The sequence below is a fragment of the Nycticebus coucang genome, chromosome 21, assembly GCF_027406575.1.
Source record: "Nycticebus coucang isolate mNycCou1 chromosome 21, mNycCou1.pri, whole genome shotgun sequence".
Taxonomy (NCBI): Eukaryota; Metazoa; Chordata; class Mammalia; order Primates; family Lorisidae; genus Nycticebus; species Nycticebus coucang.
The window spans coordinates 36,646,940-36,665,431 of NC_069800.1; the positions used below are offsets into that span (position 1 = coordinate 36,646,940).

Consider the following 18,492-nt stretch of genomic DNA (forward strand, 5'->3'; position numbering starts at 1 on the left):
TGGATATTCCCATGGCTGTTGCCTCAGTTTGATCCAGGTCTGTCCCCACTGACCTTCTCTATTTCCTCATCCTGTGTTAGTTTTCTTCCCAGCACTTGTCTCTGCCTGACATCATTCGTTTACTTGGTGTGTTTTTTCTTCCTCACTGGAACATCAGCTGCATGAAAGCAGGGGTTTTTGTCTGTTTGCTCATGACTGTATCCTCCAAACACCTAGAGCTACCCTTGACACACGGCAGATGCTGAAAAAATATTTGTTGAATGAATCTTATTAAAATGACCCTAATAACAACTACAAAGTGGTTAAGAGTAAACTAAGGCTTGAACCCTGGCTTTAACTGTCACTGGGTGTGTGGCCTTGGGGTGAACCCAATTTGCCTTCAGGATGGCTCAGTTTCTGCATCTGTAAAGTGGGGATGAAGGACTCCATGCTTTCTGGCTTATTGGGAGGCTTGGACAACGGAACCCCTGAGGGGATGCACATCAGAGTAGCATGTATTCCTCAGTGCCCCTCCCTGCGGCAATGTGAGGGGAAGGTGAGCCAAGAATGGTAGAGAGTGGATCAGTGGAGTCAGTTACATCACTTTCACTTTGCATATGTTTGAAATTTTCCAAAAGAAAAAGATAAGAGAAAACATGTGTTCAGGGCTCAGTGTGTGCCAAGCACATTGTGCATTGACAGGCAGCTGAGGAATGGGGCAGTGAAATACGGTGGCCCTGGCACCACCACCCCACCACCACCTTTCCCCCACTTCGGCTGTCCCTCCTGGCTAGGAGACCCATGGCTCAGCCTGGCTTCCAATCTCCCTCCTGATCCGAGCACCTGATCTCCTTGGGCTCCTGGTGCTGATCTGCAGCTGTCTAACACCCTGCGCCCCTGAATGAATGTTGCCAGGAAATTTAACAGACACAAAGAACCAATTCCACATCACTTCCAACTTCCACCTCAGCTGTTTTGCATCTCTCTGGACCGAGGGCCTGGCAAGACACCTGGCAGGGAAAATCCATCTCCCAGGGGGCTCCCTCAGAAGACCAGCCCCAGGAACGCCTGAAGTTAACAGGAAAGCAGTTTCAGCTGAGAAAATAGAGGCTTCCTTTTCTAGAATGGGGACAGAAACACATCTTGGGGACACCTGCTGCTCCCACCTCCTAGAAGATACCCTGATCAACAGAAATATGAGAGGCACTAAGAGAGCAGGACGCCAGCATCCTTGGGCCTCAGTTTCCCGACCTGTCAAGCAAGGCTAAGGGATGGCACAACAGTTAACACCACAGGCTCTGCGATTAGGCTCATTTGAGTGGTCACCTGACTTTGATACTTACAGTGTAGCCTTGGGCAAGTTGCTTCACCTCTCTGAGCCTTGGTTCCTTGCTGGGGACTGATGGAGATGATGCACACCACCCGGGGTAGCTGTGGGTGCCACTGGATCACACCCCAAGTGCCAAGCACAGAACGCACAAGACCCACATGGTTCCTATTATTATTACTTTAGTATTTTCCCACAGAATTTGGGATCCTTCAGATCTCTGGCTTTGATAGTGGAAACTTCCAGCAACAGCCTAGTTTTAAAAAGCCTTGGCCTTTTCTGCAGGAGGCTTGGCGTCCCACCCAGGCCTTGCCATGGATCCCCTATGCGAGTGTGAGCACGTGGCCAATCCTTTTCTGTTTTCTGGGCTGCACAATGAGGTGCTGGATGAAAGGACAGAGGGCTCTCCAGGTCTGGGAATGCACAATTCAGACCCATGGATCCAGACAGAGACACCTAGAGGCAGGCTGTGCCCATAGCGCTCCGTCCCAGCAACAGGCAATTTCAGATTACACCAGACTGCCTGGGTTTCTGCTCAACTTTTTCACCCCCCAGCAGCACAATAGCTACCGGGAAAAACAGAGCTGAAGAACACTCTGTCCTGTAACAGTTTTTGCTGTCCTTTGAGTACCTACTATGTGCAAACACCGTGTTAAATGCTTTAAAAAGTCAGTCCCAATTTTACAGATGAGGAAATCAAAGCAGAATAAAATGACAAGGATACAACACTGGTTAACGTGTACTGAGAGCCTACTATGTACTGGGCATGGCTTTGAGCATTCTACATGTATTAATTGACTTGATCCCAGAGATAGAGATTTTAATGTTATCTCCCATCTGTTGAAGATCAAAATGAGACACAAGGAAGTTCAGTAAATTATCCAGGTAGGTAGCAGGGCTGTGACAGACACCCAGGGGTCTTAGGGCTGTCTTAACTAGGCGGGGCTGTGTCTCCACCACACAGTGGTTAAGTTTGCAGACCCCAGTCTACGAGTTAAAAATGCACTATATGGTGACAAAAGAAGAAAGTTAATAAGTAGCCTCAGATTGGGGAGGGGGCAGATAAAATCCTGGGGGGAAACTTGGAAGAGGAAGAAGTCCCTTGGAGCCAGAGGAATAGAAGTGAAGGACACACAGGATCCAGACATGGGAAGACCCAGAGGTGGAAAGGAGGGCATTTCAGACGGCAGGAACGGCATGGGGGAGGTACCGAGCAGAGTTGAGCTGAGGGCACAGATTTGTACGAAAGCGTTTCCCAGACTGGGTTAGGCTGTGTGTTAATGGGCGTTCTATAAATCCAACGCCTCTTGTTCATATGTTCAGGGAACAGCGGAGTAAATGAGGTCCAACTTGGGGTTCTACCATGTGGGATTTCTGGGGTCTTCTGCTCCGTGCTTGAGTAGCCAGTGGCAAAGCTTTGGTCCGCAGGGAGGAAGCCCAGTTATCTGGCAACACCTCAACAGGTCAGCTTGCTGGAAAACACGTGGCTGAAAATCAGGCCTGCCAGGGAGGAAGCCCAGGCCTCGCTGCTGCAGCTTTTTGTTTTTTAAAGAAAACTTGGACCCACTCAACAGTTTTGAGGTGGGGAGTGACATAATCAAGAGTTGTGTTGACAGGCCAGAAATCTGAGCACATTTAAAAAGGTGGGGGGCCTTCCGTCAGCCCAAGATTACAAATTAGAAAATAACCTGTCGCACGGAGCCATTGGAAGCAGCGAGCGAGCGCGTGTGGGATCCATACAACACTTTTAGACTCCCTTCCTCTCACACACCCCCTCTCCATCTGTCGCAAAGGGCACCAGGAAGATGCAGGGAGGAATATTCCAGCTCTAGGGGCTCCAGAGCTTGGCAGCCCAGATGGGAGGGGGCTCTTATGTGTGTTGTGATTTGTGAGGACCGAGGGGCTGTCCATGTTTCCATCCAAGGTGGGCTTTCAGAGAAATGCTTTTGACTCAGTCCAAAACCTTCTGCCCAGAGAAAGAAGCTCTTCCACAAACCTCCACCTGAGCCTTGAGGGGGCTCTCCCATCCTCTCCAATTTGGACAAAGTAATCCTGATTAAATCATTTAACTTCTTCCCTCAGAGGCCACCCAACAGGAAGGCCAGTTTCTAAAATTCTAGCTCATCTACTGCTTGGACGTGTTACTTCCCAAGTTTTGGGCTCGATTTTCCTTATCTGAAAAATGGGGATAAGAGCCAACTCATCTTTGCTGATGAGATCATTCAGATATATCATACAGCCCTTCTCTTAGCACATGGTTCATACTAGCATATCATATCAGCCGAATGACGGCAAGTAAAGGAATGAATCATACCACGAGTCTCCACAGGGCTGGTAAAGCATAATTAAGGGCCAGAAAGTACCCGGAGAACACATGGCTTTAAGGACCTTCCAAGAACCTAAACATGTCAAGCCAAACCCTCCCCCCACTTTTTTACAGAAGAGGAAGTGAGATTAACATTACCATTTAGGAAAGTACAGAGGAGCCACCAACATGCCACCCTCTACCAAAGGGTCAGAGGTTCACTGGAGGGCCTAGCTGTCTCCCAAAGCCTGACCTCCAACTTGGCTTGGCTTCCTCCAGTCCAGAGCAAAAGTGAATACGTTCATCTGAGGTCTGCCTGGGAGGTGGCCCAGCAGTACCAAGGTTTAGGTGGGGCCAAGCATCCTGCAGATGTAATGTCGGGCCCTGCTGCCAGAGTCAAGGCTGACCAGGTGTCCCCGAGCCCCAGCCCCTTGCCCTTCTCCCAGTCTCAGAATCTCTGCCAGTGCAGCTGTTCTAGGAAGCAGACCTCACATTGGCTCCAAAAACATAGGTTGGTGACTTCACTGGTATCTTTTTAGATTCTCCTTTTGGCAGCACTTGAGCTGAAAGCAATCTTTAGAAACTTCTTCTTGCCTCCCCCAACCAAGATACTTCACATGACCAGCCCCATTCCCCCCCAAAGCGTGATCATGTGAAGCCACAGTAATCATGTGACACCTCCCAGGCTGACAGTTGTGCCTGAGACACTACTAGTCATTCAATCCAAAGCTGCTTTCCTAAGCCTGATATTTGAGTTTCTCACTTGAACAAATCCATTTTCTTAGAAAATTGGACAACTGCCTCCTACCTTCCTGCCCTTGTATCCTCTCTTCTGCTTTGTCACAAACTCCATATCTGAAGTAATAGAGGGAAAGTCCCAAAGCCCCAGTCTTCAGCCAAACCAAGTGAATTCCATGCCCAGGCCCAGAGTGTGACGAAGGCCCTGAAGAACACAGTGAAGGATGCTGGGAGGCTTGAGCTGTGAGGGTCACATCTCATCTCTTCCCCACCACCCTCAACCAAGAAATTTATTCTTACCTCCTAAGATTTATTTATTTCAAAGCTAATCTTGGCCCCTCTGCTGCTCCCACTTTTTCAGGCTATTGATGCTGAATGGATTGGAACAGAAGTTTTATGGCCCAATCTTTACCATTTTATAGATTGTTTTTATAGGCAAAAGGGGGAGATCTGCTCACAAGAAGGTGTTGGTGTTCCCAGCCAGTGCCCTGGGAAAGGCAGGCTACCCATCTGAACACTTGTTAATCAGTGTCACCGTTCATTTGCCAGGGACTGAGCCACAGGCTCCTAGTCGGAGAAGGGTCTAGAATAGACATTTGGAAATTAATTTGGGCCCAGTTCCCTGCTTCAGGAAAATTAAGCACTTATGAGTGATGCTTATGCATTTCCAGGAGAGGAAGGATGGCAGGGTAGGAACTTGGACTTTTGCAGGGTTCAAATGGCTGGCTCAGGCAGGAAGGAGCAGATCCGAGCTCAAGAATTTTATCAGGGCTTCCTTCCTCGCAGCAAGGACCCAAATGTAATTGAAAAGAACTAGGGTGGTGGGTGGGGGATGCATATTCCTGGGGTTCAGGGGAAACCACAGGGCAAGAGGAAGGTACTGTCCACCCCACTTCTCTCACCATCCACTCTTTGCTAGTTCTACCTGCCATCAGATGGTTACCAGTTTCTAGGCAAAAGCAAGGAGGGGGAGCTGGATACTGAGCTCATCTTTTCCTCCCTCCTCAAAGCTGGGAGGTGCAGAGACCCCTATCCCCACAACACAGCTTCAAGAGGCCAAAAACCAAAATCCCCATTCTTCTCTCCCTCCCAACTCCTTTAACGCCATGTCTCTGCCCACCCCCCACCCCCCAGGAGGCACATGGTTTTGCAAAAACCCTTTAAGAAGCAGGACTCTGGAATGGTGACCTCACCCCTTGGCGAACACACACAGTAGCCTTCAGAGCCGGCCTGCTGCCAGGTGTTTGATGTAGGCCAACAGAAAGGCATGCTCAGAGCCACAGGTAACATCCCCATAGAACACCTGAGCTGCAGGGAGCTGCCTGGAAGCCTGAGGAAGGCAGGAGGAAGCGGGAGCCAGGAGAGCATCAAGGAGCAAGACCATCCAGGGAAAGGCTTTGGCAATCACAGGGACAATCCACTGTGTTTTTACATAAGGATCTGTTGATCTCACAGCAGCTCATCCTGGGGTGACCGCGGCCTCTCTCTCTCTCTCCCATACACAAATACTGATTTACTCCGTGCACCAGAGGAACAGCTCACTCTTCCCTAATTGCAACAGCCTGTGTCTGTTCCTTTCCAGGCAACACTGGGGGGACTTCTGCACTCACTCCCTCCCCCTCAGACCCCAAGTCAAACATGTGGAAAGCATAAGTCTAGAGAGGGAGCTTCTAGGGAAAGCAGGGAGCCCTGCTCTGAAAGCCACTGTCAGCCTGCCTCCCCCATCAAACTGGGAAGGGGCTACCAACTCATCTCCTCGGTCCCAGTGCCCAGCACAGTGCCGGCAATCACAATCTACAGAGACAGACTCTCTTTGCAAGAGACCTGGGTGCTATCCTTGGCTGTGTGACCTTGCGCATGTCGCTGGCCCTCTCTGAACCTCAGTTGCTGCATTTATTACCCTGGTTACAGGCATCTCTCGTCCTATTACTGCACAACACTAGCCGAGTGGATCCCGGTATCAGTCTGAGAGGCCTGAGTCCGCAGTTTGGGGAGGCAGCGGTGAGGAGCAGGGGGTGCTTACCTGACCAGGCGCAGGACGCAGAGAGCAGCAGGCAGAGCAGCGGCCCGAGGCGGCCGGGGGCCGGGCCGGCGGGCTCCATGGGCCGCGGCTGCGGAGCGAGGAGGGAGAACGGCCGTGAGTGCGCGCTCGGGCGGGCGCAGGCTGGAGCGGGGAAGTGACTAAGGCTCCCCCCTCCTCCCCCCTCCCGGCTGGGCTACCCCCCCTCTCCCGAACGGGCGCCTGGAGCGGCTTAGGAACCGCCGTCACCGCAGCGATTTTCGGAGAACCCCCCTCCCCCGAGATGAGACGGAGAAGGGAAGAGACCCCAAGCGCGCGAGAAATAAAGCCAGGGGCGGCCAGAGAGTGGCGGCAGGAGAAAGAAACAGACCCAAGGGAGCCAGGCAGAGAGCCAGAGACACCGAGAGGCGAGAGAGGGAGAAAGAGAGGAGAGAGCGAGGAGTGAGCGAGAAGGCGCGCAGATCGAGACAGACAGCGCGGGAGAGAGGACCGCGCGGGCAGGGGCGAGGGGCAGTACGGCCGAGCCGGGCCGCGCGGAGCCGCCCCCGCCGCTGCCCACCTGCCCCGCCCGGGCTCCTTGCGGCGCCGGCGGCTCGGCTCGCTCCCGGCCCGCAGTCTCGGCCGCTGCCCCCGCCCTCCCGGCAGCCGGCCCCCTCCCTGCTTCCCTCCCGCTCCTCGCGCCTTCCCGCCCGCCCGGGGGCTGCGGGGCTCCGGCCCCTCCGGCACCCACTCGGCGAGCGAGCGCCCGCCCGCGCGCCCCCAAGCAGCGCGCCCCGGGAGAAGGAGCGAGGGCTGCGCGCCGCGCGCCGGGCCGGGGAAGGCAGCGTCGCCCCCCGCGCCCGCGCCCAACCTGGCGCCCCCGCGCGGGCCCCCAGCCGCAGCCTCGGGAGGCGGCCCAGCGAGCCGCCGCAGCCCGCTCGGGCTCGGGACCGGACAGCCTCTGGCTCCCACAGCGGGCCAGTTCAGAAGCCCGCGCGGCTCGCCCCCGGCCCCGACCCGGCGCCCTCTGCCCCTTCCGCTCCCCGCCGAGCTCGGACCTGCGCCGCCCGCGAGGGCTGGAAGGCACTGGAAGTGCCCCGGGGGCTGCCCAGAGGCCGGGCCCCTAGCTCCACTTTGCGCAAACTTGTTTTTCTAAGGTCAGCGCCGCGAGCTGGCTACATCGTCCTCTTAAGGTGGACCGGGGAAATTGCGGCCGACCTCCCCTCGCCTCCAGACGCCGGCCGCGGTTAGTCCAGCTTCCCGGGGGCCAGAGGCTGGAGGCTGCAAGAGTGGGGGCGTGAGCGGCGGGGGTGGCGGAGTGTCTGCCTTTTGCCCCTCCCCGAGTGGCCCTGCCCCAGAGCCCCAAAGCTGAATGCCCCTCTCTGGAGGGGTGGGGGTGCGGGCCAGAGGGGCCCGATTCTTTCAGGGCTGGGTCGAGGTGAAGGAAAAGCAGGAAGTAAGTGAATGTAGGGGGAAGGGGAGAGGAAGAGAGTGATGGTACAAAAATAGCGTGTGTGTAGGAAGGACTTCAGTACTGCCTGGAAAAGAGGCGCAGGGAGGAGAGGGAGCGGGATGGGGGCTGTCCCTGAGAAGGGCCAGGGGCCTTCCGGGGAAGTGGCAGCTCTCTGGCCTGGTTCCTCTTTGCCTCAGAGGGCACATACAGGGGGTAGGGAAGGCCCAGGGAGGGGTGTGGGGGCCAGCGACTTGAGGCCTGGGCTCCAGGAAAATGACAGGCAGTGGGAAGGTGAGGGGACAGGATGCCCTGGGCAAGAGGCCTGGAGTTGGAGAGAACAGAAGCCCCCCTTGGAAAAAGCAACCATGCTCCTTGTCTGAGGGAACACTGTGTCCCCAGTAGCAGCCAGGTCGGTGATGGAAAGAGAAGTGCTGTGGTCATCTGGCAAAAGAAGGCTTGGCACTTTGAGGAGAAAGGAGTTCAAGACTCTTTGCTAATTGGAGGATTTTGAGTTGGAAATAAGCTCGAGATGACCAATTTTGCTTCACATGATGGCAGTTAAGAGGATATAAATGAGGCAAGGTGGCAGAAAGCCCAGCCCTGGGAGCTGAGGCCCAGAGAGGGAGTAGACTCACCCAAGGCCACACAGCAAGACCTGGGAATAAGATTTGAACTCCCAATTCCCAAGCTAAAGGCCTGTGTGAGGTGACTCCCAACCCCCACCCTAGTCTTGTGGTCAAATGCCTGATCATGCTGTGGTGCTTAGATGGAGTGCTTAGATGGAGGCAGGCAACACGGAGCTCTTTCAAGCATGGACCATACTCTCTGGGTTCAAATCTTTCTGCCACCTGTGGCGTGCTGTGTTGTACTTGTCAAATACCTATGTCTTATGTGCCTCAGCTTACACATCTGAAATGAGGGAAACATAAAGGCTATTGTTATTTGTTATTGTTATTTTGAATTATTTGTACAACACTTGAAAAAGAGCCGAGCACATACCAAGTGCACAATAAGCATATGAGAAATAAGTGAAGTATCTGCTAACTGTCCCTGGAACTCATAGGTTTCTAGACAGCATTTGCAGTGCAAGAGAATTTTATTTCTTTGGATAGGGGAGAGCACCACAGTGACCCACACTAGATCCTTGTCCCTGAAGTAGGGGAGACAGATACATAAGCAAGTAGAAATAATTAGTGAGCAACTCAAGGCTGAACTCAGGTGAGTGCACTTAAATACGGGGGCCAGGTAAGGCCTCCCTAAGAAGCAGGGATCTGAGTCACGTGAAGAGAGGGACAGCAAAGTGAAGATTTGGGGAGAAAGATATTCTAGGAAGAGAGACTAGATAAAGGCCCCAAGACCAGCTTGGCTGGAGAAGAAAGCGCAGGAGGGGGAAAGATAGTCCAGCTGGCAGCTGGGTGGCCTTAAAGGCCTAGGTTTATCTGCATTTATTCTGTAGATGGGAAACCACTGGAGGGTTTTCAGCAGGGGAGGGCTGTGGTCAAATTTATGTGCTAGAAGGGCCACACTGAGGGTAGAGAGTGGGCTGGAGAGAGCAAAACGTGGAATTGGGCACCAGTGAGGAAGGACAGTGCTCTGGACTCATCCTAGCATCTGAGGTGAGGTGCAGGGCAAGTCTTCAACTCCTCAGGCTCTATCTGGCCTGGACCATGAAGGTGACCAATGAGGCTCCTGGGAAATCCATCTGGGGTAGGAGTAGGGCAGGGGCTGCTGATGAAGTCAGAGAAACAGCAGGCTCCTTCCCTGGGCTTCCAGAAGACCCACCATTCCCTAAGAAACACACACACAAACCTCCCCAGGATTAGGAAACTGGGGATTAGGGAAGGATAATAATTGAACCACCTGCTATTTATATATAGCACCTTTGGCAAAGGCGCTCAGCAGGGCTTCCCAACACGGCCTTTTTCATCTTTCTTTCTGTACCAGAAGGAGGCCCTGAGCCTGGTTCTCTGTCCACATAAAAAAATCACCCTTGGTCAACCTCAAGGCTGAGAGGTCACTGAGACCAATGGGCAGATGGGCAGACTGAGGCAGGGGACAACTTGCCTGAGGTCACATAGATCATGGCAGATAACTCAGGTAAATCAGCCACACCCATAGCAGGTGGTTGGGGATGCCCTAGACTGAAATAGAACTGCCTTCATACATACATAGATACATACATCATTCATTCACCTGTGTACCTACCAGGCACTGGGGGTACTGCAGTTACAAAAAAAAAAATCCCTGCCTTCAAAGAGGTGACATTCTAATGGGGGAGAAACAAATCTGTAAGTCAAGTATTTAGTCTGTCAGATGGAGATAGGTGCCATAGGTTGATAAAGCAGGGAAGGGGCCCAGAGTTCAAATGAGAGGGCTGGATGCAATTTTCAAATCAGATCAGGGAAGGTCTCAGGAGGGAAGATGGGAAGCCAGAGGCAGTGCCATCCCTGCATTTGCTCCCCCCTGTTCCTCCTGGAGGGCAATCTACCAGCACAGCTCCACCTCTCTGACCTGGGTGCCCTATTGCCACCTTGTTCCTCCTGTCACCCCTCACTCAGCAGTCCAAGGAGTCCTTTCATGTATGTCAGATCAGACACCTTGCCTGTCGTCCAGGGTCTGCTGGAAAGAAGACTAGAGTGAGCACAAGGTGAGGAGGATCGGGACCTTCAAAGCTGAGACTTTGCCAATTTGACTTATGCAACCTGGGGGAAAAAATTGGGGAGCTTCATTCTTTTCATCTGTGAAACAGGGATAACAGGGACAACCCTGATACGACGGGTCAGTGGTGGCACAGATGTGAAAGCAGCCACGTCAGGGACCCATCTGGAGTTTTACTTCTGCAAGAGGGGAGATGGCGCCCTGGTGTTTGCCAGGCCCCTTGATATTCATCATCTCACTGAAGCCTCAGCAACTCCACTGGGTTCCTACAGGTAAGGAAGCAGGCCCAGGAACAGAATGAGACTTGACCAGGGCCACTCTTCTGGGGAGCAATGGCACCTGCATGGCCTCAGCTCTGCCCAGCTTCAGCCCTGCCCACGCTCTGCTCCCGGAACCCTGGGCTGGCGTCAGCAGGCAGGCCCGCCAGGCTGCCTTTGTGTGGGGCCTGTCAGGAGACTGGAGCTGCCAACGACCTATTTTTCTGGGCAAGAAGAGCCGTTTGGAGTTAGAAGCCTCAGCTGTGAAGCCAGAACAATAAAAATAAAAACAGCATGGACTCCTGGGCAGCCTGGACCAGGGAACCAACTGCCCTGAGAGCAGCTGCTGACAAGGCTGGAGGGACAGTGGGGTGGGAGATGGGAGTGACCTCACTCAGCCCTGGCATGTCCTCTGACCCTTATGTAGGTTCCCTCCAAGGCTCACAATAACCCCTCTCTTGGGGGTGACTGTTGTCATTCCCATTTTATAGCAATGGAAACTGAGGCTCACTGAGGGATGGAGAGACCTATCCAAGACACACAGCTGGTGGATGGCTGAACCAGTCAGGATTTGAACTCAGGTTCAACAAAACAAAACAAAAAACCAGCTAGCATTTGTTCAGCATCTTCAATGCTTTACAGGGTGTTCCTGTGACATATTCATATCTCACTTGGGAGGGGGTGCCAGTAATTCTCTAACTTTACAGGTGAGAAAGCTGAGACTCTGAGAGGCCTTTGCTTACATGCCAGACTGCCCGGTGGGAATAGCCACCTCCACCCCTGCCCCAGTATGCCCTATCCTCTTCCCTACTTTGACTTCATAGCATGCATCGAGACTGGCCAGTATTGTGAGTCTATATTGTATTTTGTCCAGGCCAGTCCAGCCCAACACCTCAAAATCCAGCACTGTCAATGGGGCAGCTTACTCTGATGATCTGAATGCCTCATTCGCCCAGATTGGGGTAATGATAGGACTATACCTGAAAGGTTTCTTGTAAGGATTAAATGAATTAATGTATGTAAAGATGTTGGCTATCACCATTGTTTTTTTCCCAGAGCTGTAGCCCTAGGGCCTTCAACAATGAACAGTGGGCTGCTGATAATATGTATTAAATAAATAAGGTGATCTGCTCAAGATCACAGGAAGGAATCTGAAGAGGATGGATTTGAAAGCAGGACTCTCTGAGCCTGTGCTGCAGCCTACCATACTTTATAATCACTTCCCCGTAGACCCCTCCCTTCCACCACAGCTGTACAGTAATCAGAGCTGTGTTACTCCAACTTGAGTGGGTATAAACATTGCCTGGAGGGTCCCAGAGCTGGGCCCCAGAGTGTCCCAGGGCCCTGCCCCAAGAGTGTCTGATTCAGTGGGTCTTGGGTAATTCAGAGCATTTGCAATTCTAACGAGGTCCCAGGTGATGCTGACCCTGCTGGTCCAGGGATCACACTTTGAGAACCACTGAATGCATTGCCTTCAGTCCAAGGTGGGAATCATATGTAAGCCCAGCCCCAGCTTCCCTGTTGTTGGTTATGTCAATTGCTTTGCTTCCTGTCTGGGTAAGAAGGCAGAGGGTAGGATAGCACCTGCTCAGAGGCTGCAGCCAGCCTTCTAAAGCTGAAGGGCCGTGACAGATCCCAGGGCCAGAGCTTGGGGGAGTCTTACTGTAATTAGTGTTTTCCTGGGGAAGTCAGAGACTAAGCAGCTTGGCAGGCAGCAGGCAGCTCGCCTGAGCTCCTTAGGGGCGGGACCACACTGTCAGGCCCTCAGCACTGTTCTCTGGCTCTGAGGATCTGGCTCCTCCCAGAGCTGAGCCCAGCTGTGCTGAGCTGAGCCTCCCCCAACACCTCTGGGAGCGGGTCCCCTACTGGATGGTGATGCTAAGGCAGAGAGCTGACTGCCTCAGCCTGCATTGAGAGCCTTGGGTTTGAGTGCTGATTCTGCCTGATAATACTAATCGCAGCTATTAATAAAATGTGGGAGTACTTGCTAAGCCCCAGCCCTGAAGGGTTTTAGTGGATTTTCTCGTGACTCCTCACTGTGACTCTCTTACGTGGACATTATTCTTATCCCCATTGCACAGATAAGAAAACTGAGACTCAGAGAACTTAAGTGCTTGTCCACAGGCTGTCATTCTCCAGCCCCTGCTCCTGACCTCTGCACATTCTGACTTCTACTTCGCTGTGAGCTTGGATGCCCCACAGTGCCCACTGAGGTGCTGGCTCTATGGTTTCCAGGTCTTTATGTGGTGACCAGCACCAGCCCAGCTGGTAAGTTATAGGCACACAAGGATCTAATGAATGAGGCAATGAATGAACAGATGACTCTAACTGTCTGGTTTGGATGGGACAGTTATAGCTCAGCCACCAAGAGATGTCCACTCAATTCCAGGCTCTGCCACTCACTAGCTAAGTGATCTTGGGTGGGTCTCAGCCTCAGTTTCCCATTAGAAAACAGATCAAGGGCAGGAGTAATGGATTAAAAGGGGGGAGAGGGAGGAAGACTATCAGCAACTGGCAGCTGAGAAAGATGCTTGTTCTTGTCCCATCTTCTCCACCTCCGTTTCTCAAGTAATGTGCCAGGATGCCCTCGTTGGTTCATCTCTTTCTTTTCTTCCTCGAGCACAGTCCTATCAGCCAATCATTTTGGCTCTACCTTTGAAACATCCAGAATCTGGCCGCTCCTTCCACCTGTACCATATTCTGGTCCCAGCACCTTCTCTTCTCACCTGGATTAGTGCAGTCCCCTCCTCACTTGTGGACTCTCTACCTTGTCGTTCCTTCCACCAAAACCTCCCACTAGCCTTCCCATATCCTCTTGGAATAAAATCTGAAATGTTCAATGTAGCCTACAAGGTCCCATGTGCTCTCCCCACTCCCACCCTCACTTACCTGGCCTCCTCCCACAATCCCCCTTGCTCTCTCCATTCCAGCCACACTCACCTTCTCAGTATTCCTCGAATAAGTCCAGCAGGCAGGCGCTCACCTCAGGGCCTTTGCACCTGCTACTGCCAGTGTCTGGACCTCTTCCCCAACTAGCTGCCTCTCACTAGCTCTGATGCTTCCTTTGGGTCTCTGCTCAGATGTCACCTCCTCAGAGAAATCTGTCCTGACTACTCTAGCTGAAATTGTCCCATTGCTTCCTATGCCATGGCTCCATTTTATTGTTTTTAATTTTAATTTTTTCATTGTTTGCCCTGTGGAGATTGCTATGGCATATCATAGCTCAAAGCAACCTCAAACTCTTGGGCTCAAGTGATCCTTTTGCCTGAGACTTCTGAGTAGCTGGGACTACAGACCTGTGCCACCATACCCGGATGGCGTCTCACTCTTGCTCAGGCTGGTCTCGAACTCCTGAGCTCAGGCGATCCACCTGCCTTGGCCTGCCACAATGCTAGGGTTACAGGTGTGAGCCACCACACCTGGCCACTCCATCTTGTTTTTCTTGACAGTGTGTGTAGTTCTTACACACATAGCATGTAAATGTTATGTACCCATTGGTTGCTGTGGCACTCTCTCACTCCACTTTGAGCTCCAGGTGGGGCCTTTGCCTCTGTCTCCCAGAACCCAGAGCTATGCCCGCACACAGTGGGGCCTCAGAAAATAGTTACTGACAGAGCGAAAGAAGGAGCCCAGGAGAAAGCAAAAGGCAACTCCGTCTATAAGGGCACTTGTAGCTCGCCAAGGATACAGACTTCTCCACCCGAGGGCCAGGCTTGGCCAGGCTTTCCTCCAGGAGCAGGTGTCCTTGTTGAACTCCCAGCTGCCTTCCCAGGAAGGGAGGCCAAGACTCCATTTGGCTTCATTCCTGTTCCCAAGAGGAAGTGTCCATGCCTGGACAGGAACTGGCTTGGCTCTCAGGGAAAGCCCAAACAACACACATCACTTTCTCTGTGGCGGCCTCTCTGGGTAGCATGGCCTCCGTGTTGCCACTCCACTGGAACAAGGAGGGAGGTGGGCTGGGAAATCCCCCCAGGGTTTGTTTTTGGAGCCCTTTGGCCAGTTACCTTATGGGAGCAGCTTCATAGCACAATATACCCATTTTACATATGAGCAAACAGAGGTTCTGCCTGGGCAACATATTGGATTAGTAGCAAAGCAAGGCCGTGAACCTGGATCTCTTGACACCAAATTCCTCAGTTCCCCCTTCTTACTCCCACTTCCTCCTTGCTGCTCTCTTTCCCAGTGCCTACAACACTGGCTGGTTCATGCCTGAAATGCCACCATTATAGTTTCCTGTCTCACCAAAGTCTCATTCTCTCTTGAGTAAAAAAGGTAGTAACTGTGAGTAAGTAAGTAAGTAAGACTGAGGCACAGAGGGGTAAATGCGCGCCCTGAGTTCTCACTGCCTATAGACAGGACAGGCCAACTTAACAAATACTAGCCTATGTTTGTCCTCTTACAGTTTCTTTGGCCCTTAGTAAATAGGTGCTGCTGCGATTTAGGCGGAAGACAGCCCAAATTTCAGACCCCCTTAGTGAAGTCCAATGTTGAGGAGAATCCCAGAGGACTGTGGTAGGCTGGGGGGGAGGGGAAGGGAGACTACATTGCAGGAACTGGAAGGTGTCAGGCTGGCAGGTGAAGGCCTCAGCTCAGCAGAACTGGAGCCTCTGGGCCCCAAAGGCACACAGTGCTGCTGACCCCTCGGGTGGAACAGTGGCATGGCCTCCCTCAGTCAGTACAGCGAAGTTTCTTGAGCACCAGGGGCTGTGCTGGGTGCTGGGAATGAGACAGTCACAGTGCCTGCCCTCAAGGCATTCACTTCTTAGTGGGGGGTGGGGTGGGGGTGGAAAGATGATTATATGAGTTGGGGGTTGCTGTTCTATTCATTGAAGGTTTTGCTTAGGGAGAGCTGTTGAGACACTAGGTGAGAGGAACAGCCAGTGCAAAGACCCTGGGGCACAAGTTTAAGGGCAGCCAGGAAACCAGAACAGGAGGAGCTGGGGGGAAGAGAGGATGTAAGGAGGAGAGGGACAGGGTCCAGTCCGCAGGGCCTCCCAGGCTAGAGGGGGGCCTTCGGCTTTTACTCAGAGCAGTATGGGAGCCACTGCTGGTCGGGAAATGGTGTGGACAGATTCCTGAAAGCCACTTCAAATGCTCTGGGACTCTAAGGCCCTAGAACTGGGCAGGCTATGGAGAGGAGGGAGCCCAGAGAATGACCAAGGCTGGGCTCATTTCCCAGCTTCTCCATGGGATACGGTCACAGTCCAGGTGAATTTAAGTAATTCAGAGCCTCTCAAACTTTAATCTTGTTAAGTGCAGACTCTGACTTAGCAGGTCTGGAATGGAGCAGGGCTGACATTGTGCAAGTCTCATAAACTTCCAGGGGAGGCTGAAGTTGCTGTTCTCTGGGCTACACTCTGACGGTGAGATTTAAAGGAAAGAAACAGCTGTGTCTAGCTCACCTGTGCCCACTGCTCAGCTTCAAGGCTGTCATTCAGGGCTCTTACCAGATTGTGAAGCCCCCTCCACCTCCCAGCCTTGCAACTGCTGCCTGCAGAACCCAAAGGGTCATTCTCAACTCCATGCAAGCCTCAGCCTCTCTCCTGCCAGCTACAGGTGTGTGACTGTAGGTAAAGGACTTTGCCTATCTGCTATTTAATTTCTCATCTGTCAAATGGATAGTCTCGTTACAGGGCTACTTTGAAGAGTCAAATGGAATAATATATATAAAAAGTCTGGCACGCAGGAGGTACTCAATAAATGCTGCATCACTTACCCTTCAATTCCACCTGTCCTTTAAGTTAGTAATCTATATATTTTTATATCATTATTTCAAGTTATTATATTTTGGGGTATGTTCTATCAAGTACATAACATATTAGGCGAAGAAATATGTAATACTTTTGTGAGTAAAAAATATACATACATTGGGGGTGCATGTTTAAAAGGTTTTTACTAATAGGTAATGTGATAGAAACAATTGTGAAGACTACTATATTGAAGCCCAGGGAAACTGATAGAAAGGACGTAAGGGCTGGAAGCACCCACTCTCTTATCCAATGCACAAAGGCCTTGGTTGCACTAGATTACCTCCAGTGATGGGGAGCTCACTACCTGCCCGGGCAATCCGTTTTGTACAGCTCTGGGAGTGGCTTCCTGAACCTGGTGCCTATCTGTGTTCTCACTACCTCTGAGCTCCCAAGGCTCGCCTGGTGGAGGTCAGTGTCACAGCCCTGGGGTGTCGTGGAGGCCCACTGCCAGGCTGTGTGCCTGGTAGGTCCTAACCTGTGAATGAATGGAAGAGGGTGATGAGAATGACAAGGACTCTCTGACAGCTGTGGTTTGGAGGGTGTGTTAGCAATTCAGCACTGTTATCCCCAAGGGAGTGTGCTGGTCTATCCGTATCTATTTGTTTGGGTTTGTTTGCATGTGTTGGTATGCGTGCGCGCACCCATACACCGTGTGTTTTGCTGTGTCTCTATGGGCGTAGGTGTATGTTTGTGTCTATGTTGCACTGCAAATATCCGTGTGTGCTGTGCATGTCTTCCTCTGTGGTTTTGCGTGTGTGTGTGTCCGGGCATGCGTCACTGTGGGGCTGTGTGCTGGTCTCTGCGTGTGAGGGCTGCACACGTGTGGGTATCTGCTGTCTGCAGAGTCTTTGTGTGGTGTGCATGTCTCTGTGTCTTTGTGCGTCTGAGTGCCTGGGGCCCTCCTTTGTGTGTCTCACAGTGTGTGAGTCGGAGTCTGCAGGAGTGTGTCTCCCCTCCCCTGCTCAGCTCTTTCGGGGAGCTGGGGTGACGGCCTGCTGCCTGGTCTACTTAAGGCCGTCTGACTGGCAGGCAGCGCGGTTCCACACCCTCCTCTCCTGCTCGGCTGTGCTAATCACTGGGTTATATGCAGATGGCAAATGTGTGGCTGCCAGGCTTGGAGGAGGGACTGTGGAGGGGGGTGTGCAGATGAGCAGACACGGAGGAGCAAGAAGACAATTTAAAGGCAGAGGGGGGAAAACTAGCCTGCTTGGCTTTGGAGTTATGGGTGTGGGGTTCTCTCCAGAGGCACAAATTTTATTAAGAAGATGTGACGGCTGTGATGTGTTCCTACCCCTAATCAAGTTAGAGTCTTAGAATCATAGGAGCCTAGAATCTTACAATCTTAGATGTACAGAATTTCAGAAATTCAGCCTAATGCAGTTTCAGCATCTTAGAACCATGTTCAAGTCCTAACCTTTCTGGTATCTTAACATCTTCAAAGGCAGTTCTTCTCTTCCTTCTCCCTTTTCTCACCTTTCTTCACATAGTATCACATATCGATGGCCAGAAAATGACCTTGAAAATTTGTCTCGTTCATTCCCCCTGGCTTTGGGAAGGGTAGAAGAGAGAGAGGTCCGGCCAGCTGGAACATTCTAAGGAATATTGAACTGGAATCTTTCCTCACTCCCTTGCTGGGCAAGGACTTGTTGGCTGAATGGCCTAGGGTCTCATATTACTCCTGCACCACCTTCTGCTGGGGCTGAATTCCTGGCAAAGACAAAGGCGCCTATGTTCCCAGGATATGTTTTCAGCAGTGAGGAGCTGGCTTAGCAGGCTGCAGGTGTGAGGAGAGTAAAGGGGCAGCGGGTTCAGCTCTTCTGAGATCCGCTAGCAGTGAGAGCTCATGAAACCACCCTGGGGTGGGGCCGGGTGGCTAGCCAGGCAGTCCTGTTCACCATGATTTTTACTAGGGCGTCTCCTTCCTCTTACTCTGTCTCAGGACGGCAGCTTAAAAGACCAGACTATGTCCTATCTCAGGGATGCTGGGAGCCATGGACTGTCCCTGAGGGAGATAACTCCACTGTTC

The 18,492-nt window shown here is 52.3% G+C and overlaps 1 protein-coding gene across 5 annotated transcripts in view; it reads right to left on the bottom strand.

The window, feature by feature from the left end:
- Positions 1 to 7,794, bottom strand: part of LOC128573581 (tyrosine-protein phosphatase non-receptor type substrate 1-like) — a 43,082-nt gene extending 35,288 nt beyond the window's left edge. For 2 of the 5 annotated variants that reach the window (XM_053573840.1, XM_053573836.1), the window contains exons 1-2: positions 7,407 to 7,794; positions 6,373 to 6,460 (exon numbers count right to left, since the gene is read on the bottom strand). In XM_053573840.1, coding sequence (XP_053429815.1) covers positions 6,373 to 6,451 — 79 coding nt within the window. In that variant the 5' untranslated portion in view covers positions 6,452 to 6,460; positions 7,407 to 7,794. The other 3 variants (XM_053573839.1, XM_053573837.1, XM_053573838.1) reach the window with 3 other exon arrangements.
- Between the last annotated feature and the right edge of the window lie 10,698 nt (positions 7,795 to 18,492).